This window comes from Hibiscus syriacus, unplaced genomic scaffold (genome assembly GCF_006381635.1).
Source record: "Hibiscus syriacus cultivar Baekdansim isolate YM2019G1 unplaced genomic scaffold, ASM638163v2 tig00112737_pilon, whole genome shotgun sequence".
NCBI classification, from domain to species: domain Eukaryota; kingdom Viridiplantae; phylum Streptophyta; class Magnoliopsida; order Malvales; family Malvaceae; genus Hibiscus; species Hibiscus syriacus.
In genome coordinates, this window is record NW_024063391.1 from 1,258,138 (window position 1) to 1,273,297 (window position 15,160).

Sequence of the window (15,160 nt, forward strand, 5' to 3'; positions counted from 1 at the left end):
ATTAATGAAATTCTTCTCATTTGCCCGTGTTTTTTCCTTTTGGAGTTTTCACGTAAATCTTGGTGTTCTTTTTTATAGATCATATTTATTTGTTTATCAATAATCATTTTGATATTATAATATACCCTTTATCAAGGAAGGGATCGAGAGAAAATATTATTATAAATATGTTAAAATATAACTGAAAAATAATAAAATCGAACGATAATCTACTTAAAATGTTTGTAACACCTATATACAAAGTTATAACTGCTGCACAGAATTTATAACCGCTCAATTGTTTTTTTTATTAATTTAGGTAAGTATAAGATAATATATGTTTAAAGATAACTTTCAACCATTTGACATTGAATGTTCACGTTCTTGGTATTTCTGGTGCTCTAACCGGGACCTCAAAGAATAACAACAATTATTTTCTCACTAAGATCGTTTTGTTCGTGCAATTAATATTTTATGCATTGACAATATAAATTATTAAGAAAATCGGTAAGAAATATTAAATTGAAAATACTTGTTAAAGAAATTAAACAACAGAAGAAAATATTTCTTATTTTTTTAACCAGCTCAATGAAAACATGTATACAGCGGTCCAAATTGATAATAATGTTGAAGGAAGTGTTTTTCTCGTACCTTAAATTCGAGTAGTTATTTAAAATATGCATGCGTGGTCAATAATATAAAAAAAATTAAAAATATATATTATTTTTACAATCACACGTACTATTAAAAAATTACACGATTAATATCACGGAGAGACTAAATGAATGTTTTATCTCTTTTCTTAAAGAAAATATGGATGGATGGGAAAACGAATTTACCGGTTGAAGCGCTCATTTGAACCGTAGAAGGATGATAGGAGCGAAGGGCACGGTAAGAAGGTGTAAAATAAGTACAAAGTTTTACCTATCCGATTTAAATTTCAAAAAGCTGTATCGTTTTCCACTTGCAATTTCCTTTTTGGATCCTAAAGGGAGGGCAGTTTACATCATCTTTCTACGTTTTTACCTTTCGCTTTTTCGCAGGTGATTGATTCATCATTCATGCGAAAAACAAAACAAGATTCAGAAACCAATCTGTTTTTTTCATTAATTTGGTGGAATATGTTGATCTGAATTTGATGCTTCATTTCAGCTGGTGATACAAAGATGGCTGAGGGTGAAGATATTCAACCACTCGTATGCGATAATGGAACTGGAATGGTTAAGGTACGAATTTAGGATTCACCGTTTTCCTATTTCTGTGAATGGTATTAGGAGTGAGCAAAACTCGAACTGGCTGGAAAAATCGAATTTTTCAACTCAATGCGTCTTGATGTAGGATGTTTTTATTAGTGATGCATTGTAATGTTTATAGGCTGGATTTGCTGGTGATGATGCACCAAGAGCTGTGTTCCCTAGTATTGTGGGTCGTCCACGTCACACTGGTGTGATGGTTGGGATGGGTCAGAAAGATGCATATGTTGGGGATGAGGCTCAATCCAAGCGTGGTATTCTCACTCTTAAATATCCCATTGAACACGGCATTGTCAACAACTGGGATGATATGGAAAAGATTTGGCATCACACCTTTTACAATGAACTCCGTGTGGCTCCTGAAGAACACCCTGTTCTTCTCACCGAGGCCCCTCTTAATCCGAAAGCGAATCGAGAGAAAATGACCCAGATCATGTTTGAGACCTTCAATGCTCCTGCCATGTATGTTGCCATCCAGGCTGTTCTCTCCCTTTACTCCAGTGGGCGAACAACTGGTAAGCCATTCAACACTTCAGATTTTCACTTGGTTACACATTCATAACATACTTTATGTAGGTATTGTTCTGGACTCTGGGGATGGTGTGAGCCACACTGTCCCTATCTATGAAGGGTATGCCCTCCCCCACGCCATCCTCCGGCTTGATCTCGCAGGACGTGACCTTACTGATGCACTTATGAAAATCTTGACCGAGCGTGGTTATTCATTTACCACTACGGCTGAGCGTGAAATCGTAAGGGATGTGAAGGAGAAGCTCGCGTATATCGCACTTGATTTCGAACAAGAGCTGGAGACTTCAAAAACTAGTTCTTCTGTTGAGAAAAGCTATGAGTTGCCTGATGGCCAGGTGATCACGATTGGTGCTGAGCGATTCCGTTGCCCTGAAGTCCTTTTCCAGCCTTCAATGATCGGGATGGAAGCTGCAGGCATTCACGAAACGACATACAATTCGATCATGAAGTGTGATGTGGATATAAGGAAGGATTTGTATGGGAACATCGTTCTCAGCGGTGGAACGACCATGTTCCCCGGAATTGCTGACAGAATGAGCAAGGAAATCACTGCCTTGGCACCTAGCAGCATGAAAATTAAGGTGGTAGCGCCACCTGAAAGGAAATACAGTGTCTGGATTGGAGGCTCCATCTTGGCATCTCTCAGTACTTTCCAGCAGGTATCATTGACTTAATTGAAAGATCCAAACCCGAAACTCAATCGACTGAATTCAAATTCAACTCGATCATAGAACGATCTAAACTTAAAATGACAAACACATAAAATGTTTTGAACCTATAATGCACATTGTACACAAGTCATTCACTGATCGTGATACGTATGGAATGCAGATGTGGATTGCTAAGGCAGAGTATGATGAATCTGGTCCATCTATCGTGCACAGGAAATGCTTCTAATTCCTCAGAATTCAAAAGAGGCCTAAAAGTAGCTAATGTGTTGGTTTTTTTGGCTTAACAATTCAGGCTACCAAGTTTCTAAACCGTTACTGTTTCTCTTATTTCATCCTATTTCTCTTGTTTTCTTGATGATCATTTTGTTGGAACTATAAAAGATGGTGGAGCTAATGGTAGATTTCAAATTCCTTTGTTTTTTATGTCTCGTAGCATTTCTTTCAATGCCATTCCAGCGTTTCTTTTGTTTTTGCATTTTATTTATCCATATTCACCGATTGTTAAAATAATATCGAAATAAAATCTATTTATCTTATGTAAGGTAAAGACATCATGTCACTCACATACAAATATGAAGCAAATAGTAAAACATACAAATATTTGTTTAGAAATATCTGTTGAAAATTGGTGTAAATGCACATGCACTTAAAGCACCATGCAACAATTGTTGAAAATTGGCAGTAAGTTGGTTGAAAAGTGACATGGGATAATTGTACATTTAGTCTTTGTACTTTACGGTATTTACAATATTAGTCTTTAAGCTTCAACTATAAATACTCTAACCCATTTAGCTTCAAAACCATCACAAATCATTCTAGCTTTCTCCCAATACTAGAGAATTTAGAGAGTTTTCTTGAGAGTTGTTTTCTCCTTTTTATCAAGAGATAATTGTTATTGTTTTCTCCTTGTTAGATCGAGAGAAGTTGTAATTCCTATTTTCTCATAGTGAAATTCTTCTATCGTTGCCCGTGGTTTTTACCATATATTATTTAGGGGTTTTCCACGTAAAATTTGTGTCTTCTTTATCTTCATTTTTATTTTCTCAAATTATCAGTTGCAATTTGGCTCTATCCGATAGCCGTATTCCGCAACAATTGGTATCAATAACAAGATTTGAGTGTGTAATATCTACTTATTGTCTTTGTGGTTGCCACCAAAAGGTGGATCCTCCAACATAAGAAAGTAAGAAGTTATTACCCATTCTTTGAAGGTTTCAGAAAACTATTCACGATAGTGATATAGTGGGAGCTATCCGTAATAGAAGCTATGGCAACGAAATTTGATATTGAAAAGTTCAATGGGAGAAATTTCTCATTATGAAAATTGAAGATGAAGGTCATCCTGAGAAAAGACGGTTGTCTAGCAGCTATCAGTGAAAGGTCGATAGATTTCACATATGACAACAAATAGATCGAAATGGACGGGAATGCTATGGCAAACTTTCATCTAGCATTAGCAGATGAAGTATTGTCAAGCATTGAGGAGAAGAAGACATCTAAGGAGATATAGGATCATCTCAGCAAACTGTATGAGGCCACATTGTTGCACAATAAAATTTTCCTTAAGAGGAAATTGTACACTCTCCGTATACCAAAATCTACTTCAGTGACGGAGCACTTAAACACACTGAACACTTTATTTTCTCAGCTTACATCATTAAGATGTACAATAGGAGAACAAGAACGTGTTGAACTTCTACTTCAAAGTCTACCTGATTCGTATGATCAACTCATCATCAACTTGATAAATAGTAATGTCACCAGTCTAGTCTTCGATGACGTTGCAGTTGTTGTTCTACAAGAAGAAAATCGGCGCAAGAGCAAGGAAGACAGACAAGTAAATCTGCAACAAGCAGAAACATTGACAACGATGAGAGGGAGATCAACAGAACGTGGCCAAAACAGCAGTCACAAACTTGGTAGATCAAAGTTGAGAAGCAAGAAGAATTTATAGTGCTACAATTGTGGAAAGAAGGGTCACTTGAAGAAAGATTGTTGGATTCTAGGTAAAAACTCCAATTCACAAGGCAATACCGCAAACACTTCAGATGATTGAGATCCTCTATGTTGTGAAGCGTCAACCACCGTGGAAGGTAGAAAGAGATTTACAGATATATGGCTCATTGATTCAGGAGCAACATATCACATGACCTCAAGAAGAGAATGGTTCCATCATTATGAACCTGTCTCAGGAGGACCTGTGTATAGTTGCAATGATCATGCCTTAGAGATCGTTGGCATGGGAACCATCAAATTGAAGATGTATGATGGAACAATTAAAGTTGTTTAAGATGTAAGGCACGTGAAAGGCCTGAAGAAAAATTTATTATCCTACGGATTGTTGGATAATAATGCAAGAAAGATTGAAACACGGAAAGGAATCATGAAGGTGTTTCGTGGAGCGCTTGTGGTGATGAAAGGTGGAAAGATAGCAGAAAACTTGTACATGATGAAGGGAGAGACTTTGCCAGAAGCAGAAGCCTCTGTTGCCTCATGTAGTTCATATTCTGCAATGCTATAGCATCAGAAACTTGGACACATGTCAGAACAAGGAATGAAAGTTCTTGTGGAGCAAAAGCTACTTTTAAGCTTAACAAAGGTATCACTTACTTTGTGTGAGCATTGTATAAAACTTAAACAGCACCAGATGAAATTCAACATGTCAAATTCTAGAGGCAAAAGTGTTCTAGAATTGGTTCATTCTGACTTATGGCAAGCACCAGTTACATCCCTAGGTGGAGTAAAATACTTTGTCTCATTTATTGATGACTACTCTAGGAGATGTTGGGTGTACCCTATTAAGAAGAAGTCAGACATTTTTAACTTTCAAAAACTTCAAAGTGTGTGTGGAACTTAATTATGGAAATAAGATCAAGTGTTTCAGAACAGATAATGGAGGAGAATACACAAATAAAGAATTTGATGACTTTTACAAGAAAGAAGGCATCAAAAGACAGTTCATAGTGGCGAACACTCCTCAACAAAATGGAGTGGCAGAGTGGATGAATAGAACATTGTTAGAAAGAACAAGAGCAATGTTAAGGGATGCAAGCCTAGAAAAATCATTTTAGGCAGAAGCAGTCAATACTGCTTGTTATTTGGTGAATCGAGCTCCATCAACTGCAATAGAGCTGAAGACACCAATAGAGATGTGGATTGGTAAACCAGCTGATTATTCACACCTCCATGTATTTGGAAGTATAGTGTACATGATGTACAACTCCTAAGAAATTTCAAAGTTGGATCCAAAATCTAGGAAATGCAAATTCTTGGGGTATGCTGATGGAGTAAAGAGGTATCGCTTGTGGGATCCCACTGCCTGCAAAGTGGTCATCAGTAAGGATGTTATCTTTACAGAAGATAAACTACAAAGAAAAGAAGATGATGATAGCACTGAAAATTCAGAGAATACACAGATACATGTGCAAAAATGAGTTTGAATAATGAGATTCTTCTAAAGCAGAACCAACACATTATGAACAAGAACCAGAGAGTTCTGAAGCTCCAACAACTTGTCAATCAGATCGTGTGAGAAGGCATCCCAATTGGCACTCAGATTATATTATAGAAGAAAATATTGCATACTGCCTTTTAACAGAGGACGATGAGCCATCAACATTCTAGGATGTAATAAACAGCTCAAATGCTTCACTGTGGATGATGGCAATGCAAGAAGGAATTGAAGCCTTTCATAAAAATAATACATGGGACCTTGTGCCACTACCACAAGGAAGGAAGCCAATTGATAACAAATGGGTCTTCAAAATCAAGCGAAATGGTAACGATCAAGTTTAGAGGTATCATGCAAGACTGGCGGTCAAAGGATATGCTCAAAAAGAAGATATTGATTTCAATGAAATCTTTTCTCCTGTGGTTCGACTAACAACAGTTCGAGTAGTCTTGGCAATGTGTGCTACATTGAACTTACATCTAGAACAGCTAGATGTTAAAACAGTTTTTCTTCATGGAAATCTTGAAGAATAGATTTGTATGCTCCAGCCTGAAGGTTTTCAAGAAAAAGAAAAGAAGAACTTGGTTTGTAGGTTGAACAAATCTCTGTACGGTCTAAAGCAGGCGCCGAGGTGTTGGTATAAAAGATAACTTCCTCAGACCGATAAGGGTAACTTGATCCATCTAGAGTATCATATTAGGGTCACCGGAGCGACCCCACTGTAAAAATAGTGGAAAATTTAAAACTTTTATTAAAACATGTAAAATCATAAAATCTTTAAATCAGTATACATAATTAAAATAGATTTTCAGACTCGTATATAAAACAAAATACAATTACATGCCCCCTAATCACATGTACCATACTCTGCAAGCAACCCCGGAAGAACTCCCTTACTGATGTCGATAGTTATACTGGTATGATTCTTTTAACCTAAAAAGATGAGTAACAGAGTGAACTTTGGAAAGCTCAGTAGTACAAAACTATCAGATAATGCTGAAGAACATGCAGATACAGATAAACATATATTTTTCTTATTGATTCCAAACATCCATAGATTTTTATGTTGAGCAGAGATCCTACTGATATTTCAGATGTTAACAGACAATGAGCTTTCAGTTCAGAGAAATATTTCGAATGTCTAGGTTCAGGAGATCAAAATAGGTTATCTAGTGTGTTCCCGCAAAACCAGTGAAAAGATATATATTTTTTAAAACATTCAGAAATCATAGTAATTCCCTCAACCGCACACATCCATAATGTGTAGGTTCCCCATAACCATACAACCCCGGCACAATAGTAAGGCCCTGAGCACACAGTCGAGGAGCCTTCATATATTCTTCCTCCAACAATATCCCCCCAAATAAAACATTTATCAAAAACCATAGTAAACTCCCCAACCGAACACATCATAATGTTTAAGTTCCCCATAACCATAGAACCCCGGCACAACAGTTAGGCCCTGAGCACAAAGCCGAGGAGCATGCATATATTCTTCCTCCAACAATACCCCAAATAAAACATTTTTCCGTCAATAAATAGAGATATCAAAAATCAAAACAGAATTCATATCATATATCAGAACAGAATTCAGATCAGAAATCAGATCATATTTCAAACCGAAAATCAGATAAAACATTCATGTAATTAGGGAACACAATAGAGTTTCCAAATGTTATTTAGAGACACTGAATAATCTTATCGGCAGAGAAACACGGATCTTCAGTTTACCGATAGAATATCGAAATTTAGAATCACTATTGGAAGAGTTTATTAACTGACAGAATCATCAATTATTCAGAATATGAATTATTAGGATCATATCTTATTCGGACAGTTTTCGGAAGTTGAACGTAATCAGAAGGGTATTCAGAATCCTTTACAACCATGTCGATTGATCGGATAATCGAACAAATCGAGATGAATATCTCCCAGAATAATTGCTTGTCGACTGGTCAATTCATTGTCTTTCCAGGGTATTTAATCTTTAATACCACAAATTCTTGTCCATAGATCATCTTCAGAATCATGGCTGAATAGATCTTCCAATAGTCATTATTTCATTTTCACACTTCCACGATATCATGAAATACTGACATGCTTGATTTGTAGTTCATAACCCATAAGGACAATACATCTTATAAACTCATCAGAGTTTCCAGACTTATCCAAATCACTCACTTAATCCTCAATCATTGAGGTTACTTAGCTCATTTAGCAGTCTTCGGAGTTTTCCAGAGTAATTCAGATGTTTTCTGAATTTCAGATACATAATGTACTTTTGTTCAGTTTAGTTCTATCTTTGTGGTTGATCTGTTAAACAAATATAAAATTCTTAATACTAAATGCGATCTAGAGTTGCTGAGCTGAATATTTCCAAAATTATCATCGAACCAAACTTGAGAAGACGAACATGCGTTCAATTAATATCTATGTCGTTCAGGTACTTAGTATAGGCCATAAGAGTATTTTGGTCATTTTTGGTGTTCAGTTTTTATTCCAATCATTACAGAGCTCGAGGATATCCCATCATTCCTGAGCTTGGTGATATTTTTGGGTCATTTCCATTACATGGGTATTCTGGTCATTTTAAAGATCCAGTGTATTTTAATCAATTCTTTCCATCCGATCTTATTATTAAATTCAAACTTATCATTAATTTCAGTCCATTCGAACAATTCTGACAAAAGAATACCCATGATAAATTGTTCTTCAGGTATTTACTCATAACTCGGATATTTTCGGGTCAAGTGCCTTCTCAGATTTTACAAACGGAATATCAGGAATTTTTATGCACTAAGTCAGGATCTTAACAATCAAATTCGTACTTAATCAAGTTAAGTACGAATTCTCAAAGTACTTTCTCATTCAGGGTCAACTCGGACTATTTTTACCTCTCAAGGGAATTTTCGAAATTTCTTAACCAGATAACTTCGATATTAACTCTTAACGAAAATAATATAATTTAGATATCCTATGGTTAATTGATTTCCCGAACATTCTCGGATCTTGAAATGATTCCTTAACAGACTCCTAAATTCGTGCCCAAACCCTCTTAGGTTAAAAACCAGTTATCTATATTTTCTAAGAAAAACTAGCATTTCTTATGCACATCAGTAGTTTCATCAGATCAATATGTCTTTAAAAACCTCTTATCCAACTTCCATAGTCAAATCTTATCTTTTTATAACATAAGGGTATTTTCATAATTTTACCCTACCAGAGTATTTTTATAATTTCTCATCCAAGTACCTTTAACATTTAACCTTTGATAAAATAAATTATAAGTTACATATCCAGGTTGATTTCTTTATCACTAAGCACATAACTTGTAATTTAATTCTAACAAACCCTCAATTTCTTATAAAAGTCATTTGAGCCATAATCAATTATTGAACCTTTTTACCGTATTCAGATCGTGTGAAGAAATTAATTAACTACACAAATGAGACCAACATTATCTTAATCATGCATTTACCAATATTCACATGTTCCATAAAGCATAAAGAGGTAGTAAAGTATTACCTCGATTTCTGTGTCATACTGATCGACCATTTAAATTTCATTCGAACGTCTTCGATCTTTAATTCAACTTCCAATAATTCTTCAGATACATATCAACATAAATTACATAAAAAAACGGAGCTTAATTCTGAAAAACGAATCGAATCGGATGATAAATCAGTGAAAAATATAGCTTACCGTGTTCGAATTTGGCGAAATAGACTTCGAATTTGGATTCAGGACGTCGAAAAACATAAAATGTATTTTCAAAAATTGACTTTTCGGTCAAAGTCAAAGGGTTTGACTGGCAATTTCAAGGCCTTCGGGTCCGAATTTGGAAAAACGGACTGCATAATCGAACTCAGGACGTCAAAAAATATAAAAATACTTTTCGAAAATTTTGACTTTTTCGATCAAAGTCAACGGTCAACGGAAAACAGTCGGTCAACGGTCAACTATTTTACACAAATATCACCCTAACAGAAATTAATTACAAATTAGGCATTCTTCTAAAAATATTTACAAAACTAGCACCCGAATTTTACACAAATATCACCCTAACAGAAATTAATTACAAAATAGGACTTCCCTACGCGCAGTGGCGGCGTGTGAACAGTGATACGGTGTCGAAAAAATTTCTAAAAAATTTTTAAAAATTATTTTAAGGCATTTTTAGACACTTACCAAGCTCGGTTCACAATTTTGAACGGTGGAGAGCTCGATTCTGAAACATCGAAAACTTTGACTTTCTCACCCCTCCACGCTTCGGTGACGACGGAGAAACGGAGGACACCGGTTGACTCGGAATGATGCAAGGTACACGATGATGCGGGAGATATCGAAAAAAAATGGTCAGGTCGACATGAATCAATGAAAAACCAATGGAAAACAAGTTAAAACCGACGATACTTCCAACTGAAATTAACGACAAACGATGATGATTCATGATGCAAGGTTTAAGGGTTTTTGTTCATCGGTCAGCAATGAATAAGATTGTGGTTTTAGTTCGTCAAACGGACGCCAGAAGGTGAGTAGATCGGAGATCAAAGGGAGTTGACTGGAGGAGAGAAAATGATATTTTTCTGCAAAAAAAACGGGGGTTTATAATTCATCCCAAAAGAAAAATGGTCAAATCATGAGTTTAGTCACTGAATTTCTTGCACTTTATAAAATGGTCTGCCAACTTTGAAAATTTTCAATTTAATCCTTAATTTTCCTCTAAAAATACCAATTAAATTCACCACTTTATAATTATGAAATTTAGCCCCTAAGTTGGGGTGTTACATGCCTTGGATACAACAAACTTAATGCAGACCCTTGTGCTTATTTCAAGAGGTTTGGTAATAACGATTTTGTTATATTACTGTTGTATGTGGATGACATGTTGGTTGCAGGACCCAACAAAGATCATATTGAAGAATTGAAGGTACAACTTGCTAGGGAATTTGAAATGAAGGACTTGGGATCAGCAAACAATATTCTGGGGATACAAATTCACCGAGACAGAAGTAATAGGAAGATTTGGATTTCACAAAAGAATTACTTGAATAAGATCTTGTCACGATTCAACATGCAAGATTGTAAGCTAATTTATACCCCTCTTCCTATTAACTTCAAATTATCCTCCAGTATGAGTCCTAGCAGTGAAGAAGAGGGGATGGAGATGTCTCGAGTGTCGTATGCATCGGCGGTGGGAAGTTTAATGTTCGCTATGATATGTACAAGACCAGACATTACGCAAGCAGTGAGAGTGGTTAGTCGGTACATGGTGAATCCAGGCAAAGAGCATTGGAATACAGTAAAGAGGATCCTAAGATACATCAAAGGGACCTCAAATGTTGCATTATGTTACGGAAGATCAAACTTACTAATCAACTGGTATGTAGATTCTGACTATGTAGGGGATTTGGATAAAAGCAAATCTACTACAGGATATGTGTTCAAAATTGTTGGTAAAGCTGTAAGCTGGGTTTCAAAATTGCAGTCAGTTGTGGCTACATCCACAATAGAGGCAAAATATGTAGCAGCTACACAAGCATGTAAAGAAGCAATTTGGTTGAAGATACTATTAGAGGATCTTGGACACAATCAAGAGTATGTCTTTCTGTTTTGTGGCAGTCAAAGCGCCTTGCATCTAGCAAGAAATCCACCATTTCATTCAAGGACAAAACACATACGAGTTCAATACCATTTCATTCGTGAAAAAGCGGAAGAAGGGACGATAGATATGGAGAAAATCCATACCAAAGACAACATAGCAGATTTCATGACGAAAGCGATCAATGTTGATAAATTTGTTTGGTGTCGATCATCTTGTGGCCTGTCAAAAACGTAAGCAACATGATGGTACAAGGTAGAAAAAATTGTGTGAATATATGATTGTTCCAATCAAATCTTCAAGTGGAAGATTATTGAAAATTGGTGTAAATGCACATACACTGAAAGCACCCTGCAAAAATTGTTGAAAATTGGCAGCAAGTTGGTTGAAAAGTGACATGGGATAATTGCACATTTAGTCTCCGTACTTTAAGATATTTACAATATTAGTCCTTAAGCTTCAACTGTAAATACCCTAATTCATTTAGCTTCAAAACCATCCCAAATCATTCTAGCTTTCTCCCAATACTAGAGAATTTAGAGAGTTTTCTTGAGAGTTGTTTTCTCCTTTTTATCAAGAGAAAATTGTTTTTGTTTTCTCCTTGTTAGATCGAGAGAAGTTATAATTCCTATTTTCTCATAGTGAAATTCTTCTACCGTTGCCCATGATTTTTATCCTATATTATTTAGGGGTTTTCCACGTAAAATTTGTGTCTTCTTTATCTTCGTTTTTATTTTCTCAAATTATCAGTTACAATTTTACTCTGTCCGATAGCCGTATTCCGCAACAATATCTAGTCTCAATGACAAGTAATTAAGTTGTTTTACTTGAGATGAGCAAAAACAAACCACGGATGCTTAATTGTGTATAACTTTAGATTCTCTCAACACCCTTGAAGAATGCCATCTCTGGAAAGAAGCATCGAACAAGAAGCTCCATTCTTATTACTGCTGAAAGGATGATCTTCGATAGGAACTCCTGGCCTCGGTTCATCACTTTCACTCCCCATAAGTGGATTACACTCCCCAGTCTCGGTCCAGTTATGAACTTCTTCCTTCAATGGACCCATGTTTTCTTTGAAACTACTTGTTTCGGCTTCAGGTGGTGCAGTCTCATTGCTCTACCACTCTGGTTTATCGACCTTGTTCGTGACCGGGAGCCGATTTTCATGATCAACGAAACCGAAATTGCTTCTTCCTTACGTTAAATGTGATGATGATTCTTGTAAAATGCCTTGTGTTGAAGAAGAAGATGACCTCTGGGAGAAACTACTAAAGCCTTCGATCCCCCGTGTTAGCTTCCGAGCTCGGTTCCTCTCTTCTTTCAAAACAGGCCCTTTCTCCAGCAGCTTCAACACTCTGATTTCTTCCTAACAGCTAATCCCCAATTGAATCTGCAAATAGATTTGAATTGTCGAATTCTAATGATCGAATCGAATTAGATCGAATTAAATGGAAGAAAAAAAAACCCTTTCTCGTCTATGAACTGAAAGCTTTGCATCTTTAGAATAGCAACTTGATAGGCCTGGAATTCTTCCGCCGTACTCTCCGGTCCATGTGTGAACAAATGTTCAAGAACAATCAGAGAATTGTAAGAGGTTCTCCATGTCTTTCTTTCAAAATTGCCCAACCTGGTTCATGCAAGCAAAAACATCAAATCCCATCAAAATTTAAAAGAAAAAAAGAAGAGGGTTTTTGTACTAAAAGCCTACTTTATATGCAAAATTTCAACAATTCTCCGGTAATCATCTAATTCAAAAGCAGCCCTTGAAATGGAACCCAGGGTCTGGGTATTTGGTGTCCACGTATTCCCATTCGTAGCTTCCTCGGTCAACCTGCAGGATTCATAAACAACACCCTTTTTCACTCACAAGATAACTATGAATCAAAGAGAAAAATTTTTTTGAAGAAGAATGATACAGCTGGGCTGGGGTAACATCAGTTAAAGCTAAACGAGCTGTTTTGATCTTCTCCTTGAGGAAGAAGGAAGCTTGTTTCTTGAATTCATGGAAGAAAGGAGAACCCATGTTGCTGGGATTCTTGCTTAAGGTTGACATGATCCTAGCTGAATCGGTAGATTAAACAAACTACAGAGCAATGTCGTTGGTGAAGAAATTCAAGAAAAAATCAAAATTACACCTAATATTTATAGTTAAGTGACTTTGGTTTACTTTATTTTCTATAATGTCTATGGTATTTTTTTTCCTGAATGAAAAGGAAAAGCTAAAGAATTATATTAGTCCTTAATCTTGTGTTGATCCCACATCGCCTGCCACGAGGCTACTCATATTTCCCGCATAGGATGAAGATTGGTAACCATCCCAATTATTTATGACCAAGATTGAGCTAATATACCAAGATGTGTCTATGTTTTATATGACGTGTTTACTTAAATCGAAAATTTAGAATTTTCATAAAATGTATTTTTGAAGTTTGTAATTTTACCAGCCTTTTTCAGTTTGACGATAATAAGATGAATTTATTCTAGTGCTTTTAGGTCTTGTTTCCTTACAACACTAGTTGTACACTAGTGTGATTGTTTTAAAAATCAAGTCCTGTTCAGACAATTCCAACAACTTCCTACATGTTATTTCCCATATTTAAAGGTTGGCCTATCTCTTCAATATTTCAAAGTGGTTGAATTAAAGTATTGTCTAAAAAATAAGTTTAATTAATTTGCATGAAACATGAATCAGACTTGATACCAATATATAACATTTTTATTCCAAGTGTGACTACATTCACACGTGCACAACGGTCTTCGCAGTGGCAGATCCAGAAATTTATAAATGATAGCCCAAAATTTTATAAAAAAATTAAAAATAATGAGGGTGCAAAAAAAATTCTCATTTTTTTAACATATTATACTAAATTTCATTTTTTTTACTAAATAATGAGATGCACTTGACCCCTAGGGAGCTTAGTGCATCCGCCTCTGGGTCTTGGCTAGCACTTCTTTTGTTCTGAAACTAGGCCTATGGGAGCCTACTAGAAAAATAAAAGTATGAGCAGTCCAACATGGATACAATCTTCGAGTCCCAAGGGCTAATTAAGCATTGCCCCAACGACCATGCATTTACTCTCCAATTGCCAAAGTGGTTAGCTGTTGTGAGAAATTTATGGGTACTGCAGTAGGGTCCTACACCTCATCCAAGTGATCTACGTGGAACAAGGCTTTCCATTCTTCATCTCCTCCTCCTCCTCCTCCTCCTCCTCCTCCTCCGCCTTCCTCTTTGCAATGGATAGAAAAAAAAAGAGGGTTTTAAATATTAATTATAACTTCATTTAAGGGGGAGTGTGTTTTGGGTGGGTGGGGGTATGTATTGCAGGTTTCATTCATGACTTTCACCTATACTTTTAACATCTTCTCACCATCAATAAATGAACACTCAGTGCTTCATTCTGCTTGAAATAAATTCAAACTTCTTTTAATTTCTATATTTTCTGCAAACCAAAATAATGGTGATGATTTGCAGGAGCAACAGCAGCAAATGATCTGTTTTTTACATCTTAGCATTAAGAATCCTGACCTCTTTGATATAAGAAAGTATTATATTTTCTAGAGGACCTAAGTTTAAACAATCTCATTGATATAAGAAAATATTATATTATCTAAAGGACCTAAGGATCTAAGTTTAAACGAATCTGTATGTTGTTTGCATTGTCAATCGATT

The 15,160-nt window shown here is 35.9% G+C and overlaps 1 protein-coding gene, 1 long non-coding RNA gene and 1 pseudogene across 2 annotated transcripts; 2 read left to right on the plus strand and 1 right to left on the minus strand.

The window, feature by feature from the left end:
- The first annotated feature begins 566 nt into the window (after positions 1-566).
- Positions 567-13,299, plus strand: LOC120182736. Its single transcript, XR_005521862.1, has 3 exons — positions 567-577; positions 5,723-5,729; positions 13,164-13,299. It is a non-coding gene; the product is annotated as an uncharacterized LOC120182736 (long non-coding RNA).
- On the plus strand, positions 940-2,675 carry LOC120182733 (actin-like). The gene is made up of 5 exons (XM_039187613.1): positions 940-1,022; positions 1,132-1,205; positions 1,354-1,747; positions 1,809-2,422; positions 2,595-2,675. The coding sequence occupies exons 2-5, from the start codon at positions 1,146-1,148 to the stop codon at positions 2,658-2,660; spliced, it is 1,134 nt and encodes a 377-aa protein (XP_039043544.1). The 5' UTR covers positions 940-1,022; positions 1,132-1,145; the 3' UTR covers positions 2,661-2,675.
- On the minus strand, positions 12,327-13,617 carry LOC120182734 (annotated as a pseudogene).
- Positions 13,618-15,160: the final 1,543 nt, after the last annotated feature.